Source organism: Lagenorhynchus albirostris, chromosome 20, assembly GCF_949774975.1.
Source record: "Lagenorhynchus albirostris chromosome 20, mLagAlb1.1, whole genome shotgun sequence".
In the NCBI taxonomy this organism is placed as follows: Eukaryota; Metazoa; Chordata; class Mammalia; order Artiodactyla; family Delphinidae; genus Lagenorhynchus; species Lagenorhynchus albirostris.
The window spans coordinates 5,943,413-5,963,129 of record NC_083114.1 but is presented as its reverse complement, the minus strand read 5'-3'; the positions used below and the strand labels follow the sequence as shown (position 1 = coordinate 5,963,129).

Below are 19,717 nucleotides of genomic sequence, written 5' to 3'. Positions count from 1 at the left end.
ACAGTAAGGACCTACCTATTCTATTATTCATTCATCAAACATTTATTAAGCAGCTACTGTCTCCCAAGCATTATACTTGGGGCTAGAGAGAACGAGATGAGTATGTCAAGAGGCAGGGGAGGACAGATGTGTAAACTGTGCTTACGATAAATGTACAACATGGAGCTCTAAAGCATTAAAATCACCTGGGGTCCAGTCTGTCCCACAGACCAACTAAATCAGACTCTCTGGGGATGAGTAGTTTGTAATGCTCCCCAGGTGACTCCAATGTGCAGCCAAGGTAGAGACTGCCTCCCTAAGGGAAGTAACTGGTTCCCTTTTAAGCAATCATTCCAGGGCATATAACTCCAAATGAGTCTGTGTCCCTTTAGAATAAGTGCCTTAGGAGCTATGCCCTTGTTCCAGAGAAGCATCTATTGCTCAAAACATTTGTGGAACTTCTTTTGGGACTATTCCTTCAGAGTCTGAAGCACGTTCTTTTGATTCTCCTTTGGGCATACAGCTGAATTTCTGAAATTCGACACTGATCACACAGGGCCAAAGCTGGTGAGGCAGGTGGGCAATTAAGCTGGGTATTTCTGCTCAGTGCTAACAATATCCACACCTGAGGCAACAGCCACAAAGGTAATGACACTGATATTTTACATCATCTGTCTCTTTTTAAAAAAAGTTCTAAAAAGGAATTCAAAGATGTCTGGTGAAATATCTTCCCAAACAGACTCCCGAGACTGCCTGAATGGAACAGCCCTTGTTTGCTGGTGTGTTTCTGTGTCTACTGGAAATCTGGCATCCCTCCTTCCTAGTTACATCACGTGTGTATATTGATCAGCTCTTGTTGTTTTTTAATTTGATAGCTGCATTGGCTTTTCTTTCTTAGCACTTTTATTGATATCTATCTGCTGGCTGTAAGGATATTGCTACCCTTAACTTGCAAATTCACATCTGTTAATTTAACATGCAGATGAATCTTTGCAAGAGACTTTGAAAAGAACTGCTCACAGCAGTGTGGAAAGCCAAACATTACTGCAATTTTGATGTTTTTCTCTTCTTGTCAAGAAAACTATCAAGACTAGAGCAGAATCGTGGATTTAGGGCTGAAGGGAATCTTCATGGGTGTCAACGCATGAGTTTGTTTCTTAGTTTCGTGTGCATGAATGTGTGTGTTTAAAATGTTTAGACACCGTATGCAGCAAATCAGTTGAATTCTGGTTCCTCCACTTTCAGATCAATTTCTAAAATGCATCTCTGTGAAGGCAAGTTTCTGTTCCCGATTAGATGATAGGTGAAGCTCACGCTGATCTTGTCTTTGGGAGGAAAAGGAAAGTGTGTCTCATCTGGCCCTTGCAGTCTGACAGGTGCAGGATGAATCAGGTCATTGGGGGAGGTTCTTTCTTCATGTTCAAGTTGAGTTTTTCTTCTTCCTTCTGTTCTTAACTTAAAGCTGTATCAGCACATTCCTAGCTGAGCTCTCTCACTTCTCAGTAATCGGCTAAACCATCATAGCCAGATTCAAGCCCTTCTCACACCTCTCGAAATTGGAGACTCATTCTCCCCTTTGAGTGACAGGGATGCACCAAGCTTCTAGCGGCTCTCTTGTTCAGTTCCTGCGCTTGAGCACAGGCTTCCTGGCTTCAAGGAATGAATGCCATGTTATCCAGTCTCCTTACCCACATCAAGATCAGGATAATCCAGGGGTTTCTGGGTCAAAGCATTTGATCCCTAAAGCTCCAGTTCAATGGAGACCATCAGTGTTTCCAGCTGGCCAGCCACCAGATTCTGTGAACGGTGGGGAGAACCTTCCTAAAGACCTCCTCCCATTGAGTGCTGTCCTGCATGACAACCAGCAAAGCAAGGCTTTCCAAATAGCCCAGTGCAGCAAACGTGAGGAAAGAAGGGCCTTCATCTTGCTTGTGCAGGGTCTCTTGTCCCTTCAAAAGTTGGAGAAAAGAGTAGTATTAGTCATGAAATCTCTCAGGGACATATCAGTATCCTCAGGCATGTCATTAGTTCAACTTGACCCTGTTCTTGCAGTTAATCTGACTCACTCACATGACTCAGGCTTCCGTAGAGCAAAAGCGGTTGTGTTCTCAACAGTGGAGTCAGCAAAAAATGATTTAAGTGCTAGGATCTTCAGATAATACAGATTCCCTGACCTCAAGGACTTAACAGCCTCAGGGTCAATTTCAAAAATGAGTAACCAGACATGTCCATGGGGGCCAACTTTAACACCCACTGGGGAGGCAGTTCACAGCCCTTGCAGAAGCTGTGCTTCAGCCAATGGGCAAATGAGACTTAGCCATTTGGAAAAAAGAGGGGTGGACAGCGAAGGTATTCCAGGCAAAGGAAGCAGAACATAGAGACACACAGGGGGATGAAAACATAACAACCAGCTGGAGGACTGCATGTATGTGTGGCTGGGATGCAGGATGTGGGAGATGAGGATGGAGAGGTCCAGGTGACCAGGCCTTGACCATGAATGAGCACTGAGGAGTACAAGCATGAGAACAACACACATCATGGAAACACCAGTCTTGTGGCTGCAGAGAGCAGAGTGGAGCGAGATGGACTCAAGGTGGGGCCTCCATGGGGTGGTGAGTGATTGCAACAGCTGGGTGCGAAGCAGGAGGACTGAACTGAAGCCGTGGCCGTGAGCATGGAGGAGGAGGATGGACGTGAGGGAGACTTAGGAGGGAGAATCAGCAGGATTGAGTGAATACGGGAGATGAGCAGGGAGAGAGCCTGGTGTAATTCTCCATCTTCCATCTGGACCAGTAGGCTGGAAGGGGTGTGTTCCACTGCTCCTGAGATGGGGCCACAGGATGGGAAGAGCCGAAAGGTCACCAGGTCAGAGGGAGCGTGCTGAGTTTTATGGTACCTGTGGGGTATCAAGCACAGGTGTGTCACTGTTCCTTGTATGTGCAGGTACAGAACTGAGGTTGACATTTACCAGCCGCTCACTTCCCAAGAATTCATTTAAGTCACTTAGTCCTGTCTTTCTCTTTGTGCCTATGTCTAGGGCAGGCCTGAATCTGTACTTTTTCCAAGATCATACAGATGAGCACTGTATTTCCATTTCTCTTAATTATAGTTTTATTCATCCAGATTTTCCAGGCATTTCTCTTTTAGATTAAAATACTTTTGCATTATTATTCGAATTTCAAAGACTAACTACACCCTTTTCCCGCCTATTACTTTCTTGTTCTCACACTGTATTGTTCCGCCAGGCTTTGGAGAACTGCTTCAAGTTTATTAGGCGCATTAATCAGGTCTGTGAATATCCTGACAGTTTGCACTAGAGCTTTGAAATGGGAAGAGGGTTACCTGCTCCCCTGTCTAGAGGTTCCTTTCACTACTTAGGTCAAATTAACTTTTATGTGTGCTCAGCTACAGGAAGTGAAAACCCACAGATTTAAACCATAAACAAAAATTATGCCACGGGGCAGATGAAGTTTGGAATAGGTTTGACAAATGATCACCTCCTACAAATATTTGAGGAACCAATATTGATTCAAGGATGTTCATGTGCGCTGAGGAAAGAAGAGTTAGGAAGATCATTCATTGTCTTCTGTGTCCACAGACCCCCAACACTCTGATAGCACCTATCCTATTGAATATGCCTGAATTTTATTCCATTAATAAATTAAACAGAATGTGGGCTTTTAGAATTTGTCTGATTTATACTGACACCAAGTAGCTAAATTCACTTTCCAAGTTCACTCTAATGAAGTTAAAAAGTAGAACCAACGCACTACACATTCCAACAATTAGTCTTTGGAGAGAATGTGCAGAAGGAACCTTCATGCTTGGTAATCTTTCCTGCTGACCCACTTGCCACGAAGATGTTACATTTCTTTCCTTCTAGTTCTTTCTCTACTGCTCTCATAGAAGAGGAAGCTACTTGCCTATGTAGACAGAGGGCCCTCTTCAACTCTGAGAACTCCAACCCATTCTGAAACACTTGGGGACTGGACAACAGTGAAGACACACATTCAGTCTCATTCTCTTAAGATGAAAATACACAACCAGGGCACATGAGCCGAAACTATTTAGATGGAACAAGCGGGAATCAAACATAGCAAGCGTCAAAGTTAATCTGACACTAATTTAATGGTATGCGTAACTGTTACTGTGTTGCATGGTAATTAGGCTTAAGTGGCAAGCAGTTCAGGTAGATGACTCTAATTTGGATTACTTTCCATCCGTCAAGTCAAATATTTCCAGAGACAGCTGAGAGGAGAGACAGTTCAAGAAAAGGAGTTTGTATGTCATCTTCTTCCTTTTTCCCTCCCCTCTGTACCCCACCAACCAACACACGCACACGCACACACACACACACACACACACACACACACACACACACACACACACGGGATCAGAGGAAATGGCCAATTCTCTAATCACTCCTTTCCTCTCAACTTTCCCTTTATGTTGGACCCCGTGATACCCTATTCTGATTTTAGAGAAAGATGGTATTCACACTTAAGTCACGGTATCCCTGCTATCTAGCCTTCCATGCACACAGAAACAAGAAGATCTGAGACTGGTGATGGGAAGAAAGGATAAAGGGAGGCTGGGGGAGGAAAATGAACATTGTTCTGGGTGCTCCTGACCCATGTGGGTCCCTCTGCACGTGCAGCTCTTATGTTGGAGGAGAGGCTCTGCCAGGAACGCAGGTTGGAGGGGCCGCAGGGTAAAGGAGGCTCACGGCCATGAGGACCAGGAGGAACGGTGGGGGCAGTGAGCACCCACTGGGGAGAAGAGGGGGAGGAAACGTGGGCTCGAGCTGTAAAGCGCGGTGGAGTGCTTATACGCGTGCGGCGCAGAACCAGAGGCTGCCGCGGGATGCGGGAGGAGATCAGGGGCGGCTTGAAGGAGGTACTTCAGAGATGTGGAGCCTGACAGGAGCCCTGCAGCGCGGGAAAGCCAAGCAGCGCAGGCCTGCGGTGAGGGCTTTGTGCGCACACTGCAAAGTCCCTATCAGTGGTTCTCACATCTGGAGACACTGTTTCCTGAAGGTGATGCAGGCTGTTAGCATGAGCCTCACCACAGAGAAGGACGCCGACCTGGCACATCGGAATCACCTGGGGAGTTTGAAAAATGCTGTTGCCTGGGTCCCGCCCCCAAAGATTCTGATTGAATGAGGCCAGGGAGTAGCCTGATCATGGAGATCATTTAAAGCTTCCAGGAGGCTCTAACATGCAGCCAAGACTGAGAGCCACTGCCCTAGAGGGAGCAATGCCAGAGTAGGTCAGGATTGGTCTCTGTCACTTACAGACCACCCACCACAAGTAGCTCCTGGCGGGAGCTTTGCCTGTACAGCCTCTGCAGTAACAGGACAATGCTCTTTTGTGTCAAGTGAGCTGGACGCCAGCAACTGGAAGCAGAGTCTAAAGGGGGCTTGAACAAAGGAGTATTTCGCACTGCACCTGGGTGGGGGAGGTGGGCAGTATTTTTATTACCCTCTCAGATGTGAAGAACAGATCCAGACATGGTGTTCCTCTTGAATCGCTAACTGGTTATGTTCGTCCCACTCCAACCTACCCCGATGTCTTTTCTTCCCAGGCTTTGGTGAAAGTACCTGCCCTTTGCTAAAATACTAAGGATTTAAGGATTCGAGCTGTCATTACTCTGGTGATTCTAGGAGATGGCGCTTGTGTGCTCTACTTATAAAGGGAAAACATTGTGTTTTGTAGGTTTGATAGCACTGACCCTCATCAGATGCTGGATGCAAGGCACATGGAGATCCAGCAGATGGAATCCACCATGGCCTCCATTTCTGAGTCTGCTAGCTTGTTAGAGGTCACCATCCCTGACTATAAGCAACTGAGGCAGTGCAGGAAGGAGGCGTGCCAACTGAAGGAGCTCTGGGACACAATTGAGATGGTGGCCTCCAGTGTCCATGCCTGGGAGACCACCACGTGGATGGATATCAACGTGGAGGCCATGGACTTGGAGTGCAGATGGTTTGCCAGGCACATCCGGAACCTCGACAAGGAGGTCAGGGCCTGGGATGCCTTCACAGGCCTGGAAAGCACCGTTTTGAACACCCTGACCTCCCTGAGGGCTGTGGCCAAACTGCAGAACCCGGCCATGCGGGCGCGGCACTGGAGGCAGCTGATGCAGGCCACGGGCGTGACCTTCACCATGGATGAGGGCACCACCCTGGCACACCTCCTACAGCTTCAGCTCCACCACTTTGAGGACGAGGTCCAGGGCATTGTAGACAGAGCTGTGAAAGAGATGGGCATGGAGAAGGTCTTGAAGGAGCTGCAGACCACCTGGGTCTGCATGGAATTCCAGTTCGAGCCCCACCCTCAGACCTACGTGCCTCTGCTGCGGTCCGACGAGGACCTCATCGAGGTTCTGGAGGATAACCAAGTCCAGCTTAAGAACCTGATGATGTCCAGGTACATAACCTTCTTCCTGGAGGAAGTATCGGGCTGGCAGAAGAAGCTGTCCACTGCTGACACCGTCATCTCCCTCTGGTTTGATGTGCAGCGCACATGGTCTCATCTAGAAAGTATATTCATCGGATCTGAAGATATCCGGGCTCAGCTGCCCCAGGTACCTGCTGTGGAAATCCTGCTCCCTCTGTTGCCATCCCTGGGTCAAGGGACGATCCCCCAGTTCCTGTATCCTCTAGACCTTTCCTTCTCTGCCTCCCTGCCTTTCTCCCTGCCTTGGTTTATTGGGTACCTCCAATAAACATTGACCTTCCAAGCCACCAAAAGTCAGACAGAGGGAAAGAGAGAAAGTGAAATGTATGCCCGCGAGTTTGTTCCTAATGTGTAGGAAAAAGAAAGGAGAACCTGGTTTTAAAAACAAAACCAAAAAAAGTGTACAGGAGAAAGGAGGTCAAAAATATGAGCTGCTCTTGGGGTGCTCCACACATAATTACAATGCGGGTATTGATTGGAAGCGAGCGTCGTTTCCAGGCACACTCAAGTTCCTTCTCTGCAGCGAGCTGTTCTGTAAAACGCGGGCCTGTGCCAGCCTTCAGCTAAATACTAAATGAGGAATTTCTCTAAATATGCATTCTTCTCATTACTACCTTTCCTGTAGTTGCTTGCCCCTTGTAATTTGTCCTAATTAATGTGCATTAATGTACTTCCCCCGCCAGTGGACTCTAATTCATTTAAAAAGAGATTTTCCAGACTTCTTCTGTGTCCCTCAGCACAGCAGCACAGCGAGTTCTCTGCTTACAAATTAGTTTGATTCCAAAATGTCATATGTTGTCCAGACCTTGTTTCAGAGTTAAAGCATTCCATCAAAACATGATATTTTTCCAGCTCATCCCACAAATGCATATTAGTGTAATAATGCAGATTAAAGATTGTACATTTGCAATGAAAAATAACAGAAAATAATCCTGCTATAGCTATTGTCATAAAGCAAAATTGAATAAGCCAGATTTTATTAATCTCCAACGCTAATGATTGAAGAAGGGCAGGTTTAATGAGAAGGGGGTGTAGGTGGAGACTTCTGTACACATTTTAAAGGAGACATTTGAGAACTTTCAATCCAACATAAGAAAGAATTCATATCATTAACTTCTCAGGTTTGTGTGTAAAACATATAAATACATTTATTTTCTTTGTATTAACAATATGGTAACAAAGACAGCTCTGAAATGTAATAAATCAGTCATCATCTTACACCCTACCTAGTAAATATTTTCACTCATTATGAATATTTCCCAACTTTTTTTCACATATATACATGTTTTTACACAACTGCTCTCAGTGTAATTACAATTTTCTATTCGGCTCTTTTCATTTGAACATTTATGTCAGATATTTCCGATACTTCTATAACCTTGATACTTTTTCATTTTTAATTGGCATAAGATATCTCACTGAGGAATCGTAATTTACTTCACCTCACCCTCTTGTTTTTAAATCTTCTTGGGAGAGAGGCCCAGATCACAGAGGTCCCAGCAGACTGGAGCCAGTGGCCCGGGTTTGAGTTGCAGGACCTTAGGGAAGTTACTTAAGCTCTCAGTGTCTTGGTTTTCTCATCTGTAAATTGGGTCTAATACTAGTCCCTACTTCAAGAAGTTAAAGTAGCGCACACAGCACATACCATTATGATTGTTGTTATGTAATAATAGCCACACAAGCTCTCATCAGGTGCCAGGTGTTGGCCTAAAGGGCTTTGCACTTATTATTGTCTCAGTCATTTCAACAACACTGTGAGGGTGTGTGTGTTTGGGGGAATGATAATATCTAACTAACTTTGACATCATAGTAGCACATTTGCTGTGGAAACACTTACTTCGGTTATATAAACTTTTGCTTGGACCCAGAAAGAACATTGGATCCACCATCTCCCTGACAGGAATTATGTATTTTATGCCAACAGTTCTCAAAGTGTGGTCTGGTGACCCCTGGGGGTGGTCCCTGAGACCTTTCCAGGGGATCCTCAAGGTCAAAATTATCTTTATATTAATACTGATGGTATTTGCCTTTTTAACTCGTTCTTCCATGAGCGTACAGTGGAGTTTTCCAGAGGCTACATGATGTGATATCACAACAGACTGAATGCAGAAGCAGAGAAGAGAATCTGGCCATCTTCTAAGTTAGACATTAAAGATATTTGCCAAAAAAAAAAAAACATGAAATGATGCCACTTTTTCTCTAAGTTATATTGTTTTGGAGAATATAATTATTTTGGATAAAAATATGTTACTATGTTAACATAATGGGCTTATTATTGTTATTTTTTAAATGAATTGATAAATATTTTTTAGAATTTCTCAACTTTAGCTTCTAATATAGAATATACATTGATAGATATAATATTACCTACATAAACAAAAGCTCTTTCCACTCCTCAGTAATTTTTACAAACATAAAGGGACTTCAAGACCAAAATGTTTGCAGACCACTGTTTCAAACTAAAGGCATTTCCTCCTTTGAGACTATAATCTCTGTATTAGACAACTAGGAGCAGTTTTCAAAAGCAGACTTAGTACATGAAGGTAGCTTCTTAAAGTTGAGGGGGTGGTAGTTAATTTTTTTCCACATTTTTATTTGCAGGATTCTAAAAGATTTGAAGGCATCGATATTGACTTTAAAGAGTTAGCTTATGATGTTCACAAAACTCCAAACGTAGTGGAAGCCACCAACAAATCAGGTCTTTATGAAAAGTTGGAAGATATTCAGAGCAGGTGATGGTCGGTTTGCAGCCCCTTTTGTAATGTGTTTCCTTTCCCCACTCTGTCTCTGAGATCCTTACCTTATTTAACTGCCCGAGTGAGAGAGTATGTCTGGTTGTGTACCTTGATTTGCCTGTGTGGTCAGGTAATATGGGGTATTATTAGAGGTGTTTATTGTGATGTTTGCAAATACCCATACATGTTCCATGCATACATGATTTCTGCGTGTAATCCATAGGTCGCGCTTGTTTTCATTTAGGTAACATCTATGTGCCTATGGATCTAGGCAAACCTAATTAGGAAATTCTTTGTGCCCACAGACTGTACCTGTGTGAGAAGGCCCTGGCGGAGTACCTGGACACCAAAAGGCTTGCCTTCCCTAGGTTTTACTTTCTCTCCTCTTCGGACCTGTTAGACATCCTTTCCAACAGCACAGCCCCACAACAGGTAAGCTGGGGAAGTGCCTGTAGAAACATTCAGAAGGACCAGGATGCTCCACCAGGAGAGTTTCAGGTTCCCCGTTACGCCCCCTTAGGCGGTGTATGTATTTCAGACCTGTGTTGCCAGCCTAATCATACCTAACCTCAGAGCTTTCTTCATTTCCACCATTACTGCTTCTCAGGATGCCCATCCCCCCAGCCCGTCAGTGGCTTTTTGTTTTTTTTAATAGCTTTCTTGGAGTATAATTGCTTTACATTGTTGTGTTAGTTGCTGCTGTATAACCGAGTGAATCAGCTATACATATACAAATATCCCCATATCCTCTCCCTCTTGCGTCTCCCTCCCACCCTCCCTATCCCACCCCTCTCAGTGGTCACAAATCTCCGAGCTGATCTCCCTGTGCTATGCGGCTGCTTCCCACTAGCTGTCTATTTTACATTTGGTAGTGTATATATGCCTATGCCACTCTCTCACTTCATCCCAGCTTACCATTCCCCCTCCCTGTGTACTCAAGTCCATTCTCTACGTCTGCATCTTTATTCCTGTTTTGCCCCTAGGTTCTTCAGAACCTTTTTTTTTTTTTTTTAGATTCCACATATATGCGTTAATATACGATATTTGTTTTTCTCTTTCTGACTTACTTCACTCTGTATGACAGACTCTGGGTTCATCCACCTCACTACAAATAACTCAGTTTCGTTAATTTTTATGACTGAGTAGTATTCCATTGTATATATGTGCCACATCTTCTTTACCATTCATCTGCTGATGGACACTTAGGTTGCTTCCATGTCCTGCCTATTGTAAATAGAGCTGCAATGAACATTGTGGTACATGACTCTTTTTGAATTATGGTTTTCTCAGCGTATACGCCCAGTAGTGGGATTGCTGGGTCATATAGTAGTTCTATTTTTAGTTTTTTAAGGAACCTCCATACTGTTCTCCATAGTGGCTGTATCAATTTACATTCCCACCAACAGTGCAAGAGGGTTCCCTTTTCTCTACACCCTCTCCAGCATTTATTGTTCATAGATTTTTTGATGATGACCATTCTGACCAGTGTGAGGTGATACCTCATTGTAATTTTGATTTGCAATTCTCTAATGATTAGTGATGTTGAGCATCCTTTCATGTGTTTGTTGGCAATCTGTATATCTTTTTTGGAGAAATGTCTACTTAGGTCTTCTGCCCATTTTTGGTTTGGGTTGTTGTTTTGGTATTGAGCTGCATGAGCTGCTTATATATTTTGGAGATTAATCCTTTGTCAGTTGCTTCATTGGCAAATAGTTTCTCCCATTCCAAAGGTTGTCTTTTCGTCTTGTTTATGGTTTCCATAGCTGTGCAAAAGCTTTTAAGTTTCATTAGGTCCCATTTGTTTATTTTGTTTTTATTTCCCTTTCTCTAGGAGGTGGGTCAAAAAGGATCTTGCTGTGATTTATGTCACAGAGTGTTCTGCCTATGTTTTCCTCTAAGAGTTTTACAGTGTCTGGCCTTACATTTAGGTCTTTAATCCATTTTGAGTTTATTTTTCTGTATGGTGTTAGGGAGTGTTCTAATTTCATTCTTTTACATGTAGCTGTCTGGTTTTCCCAGCATCACTTATTGAAGAGGCTGTCTTTTCTCCATTGTATATCCTTGCCTCCTTTATCAAAGATAAGGTGACCATATGTGCGTAGGTTTATCTCTGGGCTTGCTATACTGTTCCATTGACCTATATTTCTGTTTTTGTGCCACTACCATACTGTCTTGATTACTGTAGCTTTGTAGTATAGTCTGAAGTCAGAGAGCCTGATTCCTCCAGCTCCATTTTTCTTTCTCAAGATTGCTTTGGGTATTCAGGGTCTTTTGTGTTTCCATACAGATTGAGAAATTTTTTGTTCTAGTTCTGTGAAAAATGCCATTGGTAATTTGATAGAGATTACATTGAATCTGTGGATTGCTTTGGATAGTATAGTCATTTTCACAATGTTGATTCTTCCAATCCAAAAACATGGTCTATTTCTCCAACTGTTTGTCTCATTTTAATTTCTTTCATCAGTCTCTTATAGTTTTCTGCATACAGGTTTTTTGTCTCCTTAGGTAGGTATATTCCTAGGTATTTTATTCTTTTTGTTGCAATGGTAAATGAGAGTGTTTTCTTAATTTCTGTTCCAGATATTTAATCATTAGCCTATAGGAGTGCAAGAGATTTCTGTGCATTAATTTTGTATCCTGCTACTTTACCAAATTCATTGATTAGCTCTAGTAGTTTTCTGGTAGCATCTTTAGGATTCTCTATGTATAATGTCATCTGCAAACAGTGACAATTTTACTTCTTCTTTTCTGATTTGGATTCCTTTTCTTTCTTTTTCTTCTCTGATTGCTGTGGCTAAAACTTCCAAAACTATGTTGAATAATAGTGGTGAGAGTGGACAGCCTTGTCTTGTTCCTGATCTTAGAGGAAATGGTTTCAGTTTTTCACCATTGAGAATGATGTTGGCTGTGGGTTTTGTCATATATGGCCTTTATTTTGTTGAGGTAGGTTCCCTCTATGCCTACTTTCTGGAGTATTTTTATCATAAATGGGTGTTGAATTTTGTCAAAAGCTCTTCTGCATCTATTGAGATGATGATTTGGATTTTATCCTTCAATTTGTTAATATGGGTATTACATTGATTGATTTGCGTTTATTGAAGAATCCTTGCATTCCTGGAATAAACCCCACTTGATCATGGTGTATGATCCTTTAATGTGCTGCTGGATTCGGTTTGCTAGTATTTTGTTGAGGATTTTTGCATCTATGTTCATCAGTGATATTGGCCTGTAGTTTTCTTTTTTTTGCAACATCTGTGTCTGATTTTGGTATCAGGGTGATGATGGCCTTGTAGAATGGGTTTGGGAGTGTTCCTCCCTCTGCTATATTTTGGAAGAGTTTGAGAAGGATAGATGTTAGCTGTTCTCTAAATGTTTGATAGAATTCTCCTGTGAAGCCATCTGGTCTTGCGCTTTTGTTTGTTGGAAGATTTTTAATCCCAGTTTCAATTTCAGTGCTTGTGATTGGTCTGTTTATATTTTCTATGTCTTCCTGGTTCAGTCTCCGAAGGTTGTGCTTTTCTAAGAATTTGTCCATTTCTTCCAGGTTGTCCATTTTATTGGTATATAGTTGCTTGTAGTAATCTCTCATGATCCTTTGTATTTCTGCAGAGTCAGTTGCTACTTCTCCTTTTTCATTTCTAATTCTGTTGATTTGAGTCTTCTCCCTTTTCTTCTTGATGAGTCTGGCTAATGGTTCATCAATTCTTTTTATCTTCTCAAAGAACCAGCTTTTAGGTTTATTGATCTTTGCTTTCATTTCTTTTTCATTTATTTCTGATCTGATCTTTATGATTTCTTTCCTTCTGCTAACTTTGGGGTCTTTTTGTTCTTCTTTCTCTAATTGTTAGGTTGTTTATTTGAGATTTCTCTTGTTTCTTCAGGTAGGATTGTATTGCTATAAACTTCCCTCTTAGAACTGCTTTTGCTGCATCCCATAGGTGTTGGGCCATCGTGTTTTCATTGTCATTTCTTTCTAGGTATTTTTTGATTTCCTCTTTGATTTCTTCAGTGATCTCTTGGTTATTTAGTAGTGTATTGTTTAGCCTCCATGTGTTTGTATTTTTTACAGTTTTTTTCCTGTAATTGCTATCAGTCTCATAGTGTTGTGGTTGGAAAAGATACTTGATACCATTTCAATTTTCTTAAATTTACCAAGGCTCGATTTGTGACCCAAGATATGATCTATCCTGGAGAATATTCCATGAGCACTTGAGAAGAAAGTGTATTCTGTTGTTTTTGGAATGGGATGTCCTGTAAATATCAATTAAGTCCATCTTGTTTAATGAATCATTTAAAGCTTATGTTTCCTTATTTATTTTCATTTTGGATGATCAGTCCATTTGTGAAAGTGGGGTGTTAAAGTCCCCTACTATTATTTTGTTACTGTCGATTTCCCCTTTTATGGCTGTTAGCATTTGCCTTATGTATTGAAGTGCTCCTATGTTGGATGCATAAATATTTACTATTTTTATATGTTCTTCTTAGATTGATCCCTTGATCATTATGTAGTGTCCTTCTTTGTCTCTTGTAATAGTCTTTATTTTAAAGTCATTGTGTCTGATGTGAGAATTGCTACTCCAGCTTTCTATTGATTTCCATTTTAATGGAATATCTTTTTCCATCCCCTCACTTTCAGTCTGTATGTGTCCCCAGATCTGAAGTGGGTCTCTTGTAGACAGCATATATATGGGTCTTGTTTTTGTATCCATTCAGCAAGTCTATGTCTTTTGGTTGGAGCATTTAATTCATTCACATTTAAGATAATTATTGATATGTATGTTCCTATTACCATTTTCTTAATTGTTTTGGGTTTGTTATTGTAGATCTTTTCCTTCTCTTGTGTTGCCTGCCTAGAGAAGTTCCTTTAGCATTTGTTGTAAAGCTGGTTTTGTGGTGCTGAATTCTCTTAGCTTCTGCTTGTCTGTAAAGTTTTTCATTTCTCCGTCGAACCTGAATGAGATCCTTGCTGGGTAGAGTAATCTTGGTTGTAGGTTTTTCCCTTTCATCACTTTAAATATGTCCTGCCACTCCCTTCTGGCTTGCAGAGTTTCTGCTGAAAGATCAGCTGTTAACCTTATGGGGATTCCCTTATATGTTATTTGTTGCTTTTCCCTTGCTGTTTTTAATATTTTTTCTTTGCATTTAATTTTTGATAGTTTGATTAATATGTGTCTTGGCATGTTTCTCCTTGGATTTTTCTGGTATGGGACGCTCTGTGCTTCCTGGACTTGATTGACTATTTCCTTTCCGATATTAAGGAAGTTTTCAACTATAGTCTCTTCAAATATTTTCTCAGACCGTTTCTTTTTCTCTTCTTCTTCTGGGACCCCAATAATTCGAATGTTGGTGAGTTTAATGTTGTCCCAGAGGTCCCTGAGACTGTACTCAATTCTTTTCATTCTTTTTTCTTTATTCTGCTCTGTGGTAGTTATTTCCACTATTTTATCTTCCAGGTCACTTAGCCGCTCTTCTGCCTCAGTTATTCTGCTATTGATTCCTTCTAGAGAATTTTTAATTTCATTTATTGTGTTGTTCATCATTGTTTGTTTGCTCTTTAGTTCTTCTAGGTCCTTGTTAAACATTTCTTGTATTTTCTCCATTCTATTTCCAAGATTTTGGATCATCTTTACTATCACTACTCTGAATTCTTTTTCAGCTAGACTGCCTATTTCCTCTTCATTTGTTTGGTCTGGTGGGTTTTCACTTTGCTCCTTCATCTGCTGCATATTTCTCTGTCTTCTCATTTTGCTTAACTTACTGTGTTTGGGGTCTCCTTTTTGCAGGTTGCAGGTTCATAGTTCCTGTTGTCTTTGGTGTCTGCCCCCAGTGCCTAAGGTTGGTTCTGTGGGTTGTGTAGGATTTCTGGTAGAGGGGACTGGTGCCTGTGTTCTGGTGGATGAGGCTGTATCTTGTCTTTCTGGTGGGCAGGACTGTGTCCAGTCGTGTGTTTTGGAGTGCCTGTGAACTTAGTATGATTTTAGGCAGCCTCTCTGCTAATGGGTGGGATTGTGTTACTGTCTTGCTAATTGTTTGGCATGGGGTGTCCAGCACTGGAGCTTGCTGGTCGTTGAGTGGAGCTGGGTCTTAGTGTTGAGACGGAGATCTCTGGGAGAGCTCTCACCGATTGACATTACGTGGTGCTGGGAGGTCTCTGGTGGTCCACTGTTCTGAACTTGGCTCTCCCACCTCAGAGTCTCAGTTCTGCCACCTGGCTGGAGCACCAAGACCCTGTCAGCCACACGGTCAGGCATAAGCAAGGCAAGGGAGATCCTGGGTGAGGGGTCCCACCAGGTCATGTAGACTCCTGGACTCTTTGATGTCCTCTTATTCCTTTGCACTTAGTCTGGTTTCACTTGCTCGTAGGGAACCGTGTGAAAAGGCCTCTCTGCTGCTCCTTCAGACCAGAGTTCCCAAACTTTAGGCTTGATTTGTTTATTTAATTCGAGTGTCCATCCTTGACTCTGTTTCCATATGGAATGGATCTTGATCTTATATATCCTTTTCTTAATCCTCCTTGGAAACAGTGAAAAGAGAGTAATGTATCACTTCATTTCCAGCATAGAGTTCACTGTCGAAAATCAGCATTTCACACATCAGAAATCTCACCTTGCCAAAACCTTTGTGCAGTTTACCACAGAGTCCCATCAGTGGCTTTTACTCTCTAGAGTTGGGGAAGCTTTGAGGATGGCAAAATGGAAGGGGCTAAGCCTTTAAAGAGAATGCCTTTGATGTGCTTCTGAAGAGAGATGCAGTAAATAGTGGTCAAAAGTAATAGCTAAGATTTCCATGGAGAGATAAGATTGGGAGTTGTATTAATGGGACATTGGGGTCGTTTATGTGAGTGTATATAAGGAACCCAAAATTTGGGGTTCTAGCCCTTGATTCTAGGCACTAACTAGCCATCTACTCTTGGGTATATCACTTCTTTGTGACAAACCTGACTCATGTAAAATAGAAGCCTACTGTGTGACAACTTTTTAAAATATTAAAGTACCTGTCTTTGTCTGTCTGACTTATCTCACATGGCAGTATACCCTCCAGGTCCGTCCATGTTCTTGCAAATAGCAAGATTTCATTCTTCTTTATGGCTGAGTAATATTACATTGTAGATGTATACCACATCTTCTTTATCCATTCATCTGTTTTTATTTATATGTGGAATCTAAAAAACAAAACAAATGAACAAATATATAACAAACTAAAAACAGACTCACAGATACAAGGAACAAACTAGTGGTTGCCAGAGGAGGGAGGGGGTAGGGGAATGGGTGAAATAGATGAAGGGGATGAAGAGGTACAAAATACCAGTTACAGAATAAATAAGTCACAGGGGTATAATGTACAGCACAGGGAATATAGTCAGTAATATTATAATAACTTTGTATGGTGCATTATCCATAAACATATGGAATCACTATGTTGTACATCTGAAACTGATACAATATTGTAAGTTAACTATATGTCAATAAACAAGAAAAAAGAAGTAAATTATATACATACATACATACATATGTGTGTGTGTGTGTGTGTGTGTGTGTGTGTGTATCCTAATGGATACACTGTTGGCATTTTGAGCTGTAGACAGTGGTTCTCCAACTTGAAAGTGCATCAGGATCACCCAGAAGGCTTATTAAAATACTGATTCCTAGACCCCATCCCCAGAGTCTCTGACTCGTAGGTCTGGCTGGGGCTGGAGAATTTGCGTTTCCAAGGATTTCTTCCCAAGTGTTGCTGCTGGTCTGAGGACCACACTTTGAGAACCACTGCTAGAGAACAGAGAGTCTGAGTCTCAGAATGATGAGACCCAACACTCTAGTCGTTGTCACATGGTTGTCACATGGTAGCCCTCTAAGCAATACTAATAAGTAACTTCCCAGACATGCTCTCCACTCTGTTGGCATGGTTTCCTTCATAGGTTCAACGACACCTTTCCAAACTCTTTGACAATATGGCCAAGATGCAGTTCCAGGTGGACGCCAGTGAGAAACCTACCAAGATCAGTCTTGGCATGTACAGCAAGGAAGAAGAGTATGTGGCCTTCAGCGAGCCCTGTGACTGCAGTGGGCAGGTAACGTATGCCTTTCTCTCTCAGGTGTCTGCATTCAGGCATTAGCCTTTGTGACCTTGGGCCAGAATTGCTGTCAGTGCCCTGGGACTGCCAGTTCCCTTGACTTGAACCAATGTTGGAGCAGCTTCCAGTGCCCACTTTCTTCTCTCTGGGAAGGACGCATGTCAATATCCATATATCTTCCTTAACCAAAGACCTGTGCAAAGAGGAATAAAATGCACGTAAACAATTACCTGAGTCAAAGAGAGAAGGATTTTAAAATGATTAGCAGCACCAGGAAACTTTAACATGGCAAGCCCTGGAGCACCCCACAGGGTAATGTAGGACACTGACACCTTCCCCGGGAGAACATGCCCTTTGAAATCAACCATATTCCTGAGCGGTCACTTCTCTGTACAATACACCTCTCACAGCTCTATCCTGTGGAGAGCCCACCACTGCCCTTCTCCATAAACTACCACCTCCAAATCTCCCGGGTACAATTCCAGAAACACAAAACATGAGACCATCCTCTCCTTAAACTTCCTTCCATCTTTCACCATCACCGCTAAGGATAAGCGCTACTTTGTTCACTATCCTAAATGATCCAACAAAGCATTGTCCCTGGGGTTCTAATCCAGTCCAGAGTAACACCTGGAGAAAATATCTTTTCAGAGTTCCACCTTCATCCACATGTATCTTGGAAAGCAATTCTCGTACTTGAAAATAGTCACACATTCTCAGTTTTATGAAAGGGACCTTGGGGTTTGATTCAAACCTTGGCTGTTCTTTTTGTAGACCCAGAAAGCATTTAGTTGGAAAATATAATCCTGGCCTTTGGCTTCATACTCAGCGTGGACAAGGTCACGAGAATCCACTGACTTATTTACACCCAGCTCAACCCAGATTAAGATTTCCTCATGAGAACTCTGGGCGGCAGCCCCACATCCCCTGAACCTACTCCTCCGCCCAGTGGGCTCCAGTGGGCATATCCCCCCTGTTGTTACTTGAGCCCCGTCCTGCGTTACACAAACGAACTGTCTCCCTGTGCCTTCTGGCGGCTGTTTGGGGTTGTCCATCGTGCCTGGGCTCGTTTTCTTCACTCCCTCAGGCTGAGTGAAGTGTATCACTGAGCACATCTTAGGAACCCAGCGTCTAACCCCGAGTTCTTCTTCCAGGTAGAAATATGGCTGAACCATGTGCTTGCTCACATGAAGGCCACTGTGAGGCACGAGATGACAGAAGGCATAACTGCCTATGAAGAGAAGCCGAGGGAGCAGTGGCTCTTTGACTACCCAGCTCAGGTATTCTCCGAAGCAGGACCTCTGTGGGCGCCCATCCTCTGCTTGCTCACTTCCTCGATGACCTCCATCAGCCTCCTGGGGCTGCCAGACTCACTCATGCTTCAGGATCAGGAGAGGCTGGTCTGGAAGGGGTCAGCAGGAGGGACCAGGGGAACTGTCAGCCGTGACGCAATCCAACCCCTACCTTGGAGAATTAAGTGTCGTCCGTTTTTACTCCATTGGCTACAGTAGGGAGAAAATGTAAACAGTTCAGCTCACTGAGCCAGCCCACTTTGTGTGTGCCAAGCTGTTTGCTGAGTGCAGGAGACACCAGCCAGAGGCATGACAATGTAACCCTGCCCTGCTGGGGCTTACAGACTGGCGTGGAAGTCAGTCACCTACAAGTGGGACCTGGTGTGACAATAAAGGAGGCTCAGGGTCCTCTGGGAGCCTGTAGCTGGTTAGCGGGGTCTGGGGATCACCCTCCTGAGGATGTGTTGCCTAAGCTGAGGTTTGAAACACGTGAAAGATGGAGGGAAAGATCAACGAAGCATGGGTAAGAGTACAGGCAAAGGCTCAGAAGCAAGGGAGAGTGCAATGTGTTTGAAGCCTGAGTGTGGTGGAAGCAGGAGTTAGGGGAAGAGGGAACAAGAGGTGGCAGGTGGGTCTGGAGAGGAAACTGGAAGACAGCACTCACGGACCACGCTTGGGAGTCTCGTCTCATTCCAGGATATCTGAATCCTTCACCGGGCTCTCAGGAGGGTAACAACAGAAAGAGGAGAGTTAATGAGGCTATTTTTAATGACTCTGGCTGCAATACACCACTCCTCCCTCCCCTGTTAATGGCTAGTATTAGTGTTGGTTTGGTTTATTTGGGGTTACAGATATTTGGTGGTAACTGAAGCCCGAGGAGTAGATAAGATTGCCCTGGAAAATATGCAGACTGAGATGAGGGTGCGGAACAAACTCTTGAGCATCATTCAAAGGCTGTGTAGGCAAGGAGAAGCCAGTAGAGCAGAATGAGAAACAGCCTTTTCTGATGGAAGGAACACCAAGGAATGGTAGTCATGGAAACCAAAAGCGGGAGTGTTGATAGCAGATAAGAGGTCAGTTACACCACACACGTCTAAGAGGTCAAGCAAAATGAAGAGGCTAACGTACGTCCATGGACTTGGTGAGGCCATTTCAGTGGAGTGGTAGAGAAGAGACCACACT

The 19,717-nt window shown here is 43.0% G+C and overlaps 1 protein-coding gene across 1 annotated transcript in view; it reads left to right on the top strand.

The window, feature by feature from the left end:
• The window catches only part of DNAH9 (dynein axonemal heavy chain 9), a 298,757-nt gene that overhangs the window by 71,335 nt on the left and 207,705 nt on the right, over nt 1–19,717 (top strand). Inside the window, 5 exon segments of the mRNA XM_060132968.1 lie at nt 5,694–6,564; nt 9,039–9,169; nt 9,478–9,604; nt 17,088–17,240; nt 18,398–18,523. Of these exon segments, the coding sequence (XP_059988951.1) occupies nt 5,694–6,564; nt 9,039–9,169; nt 9,478–9,604; nt 17,088–17,240; nt 18,398–18,523 (1,408 nt within the window).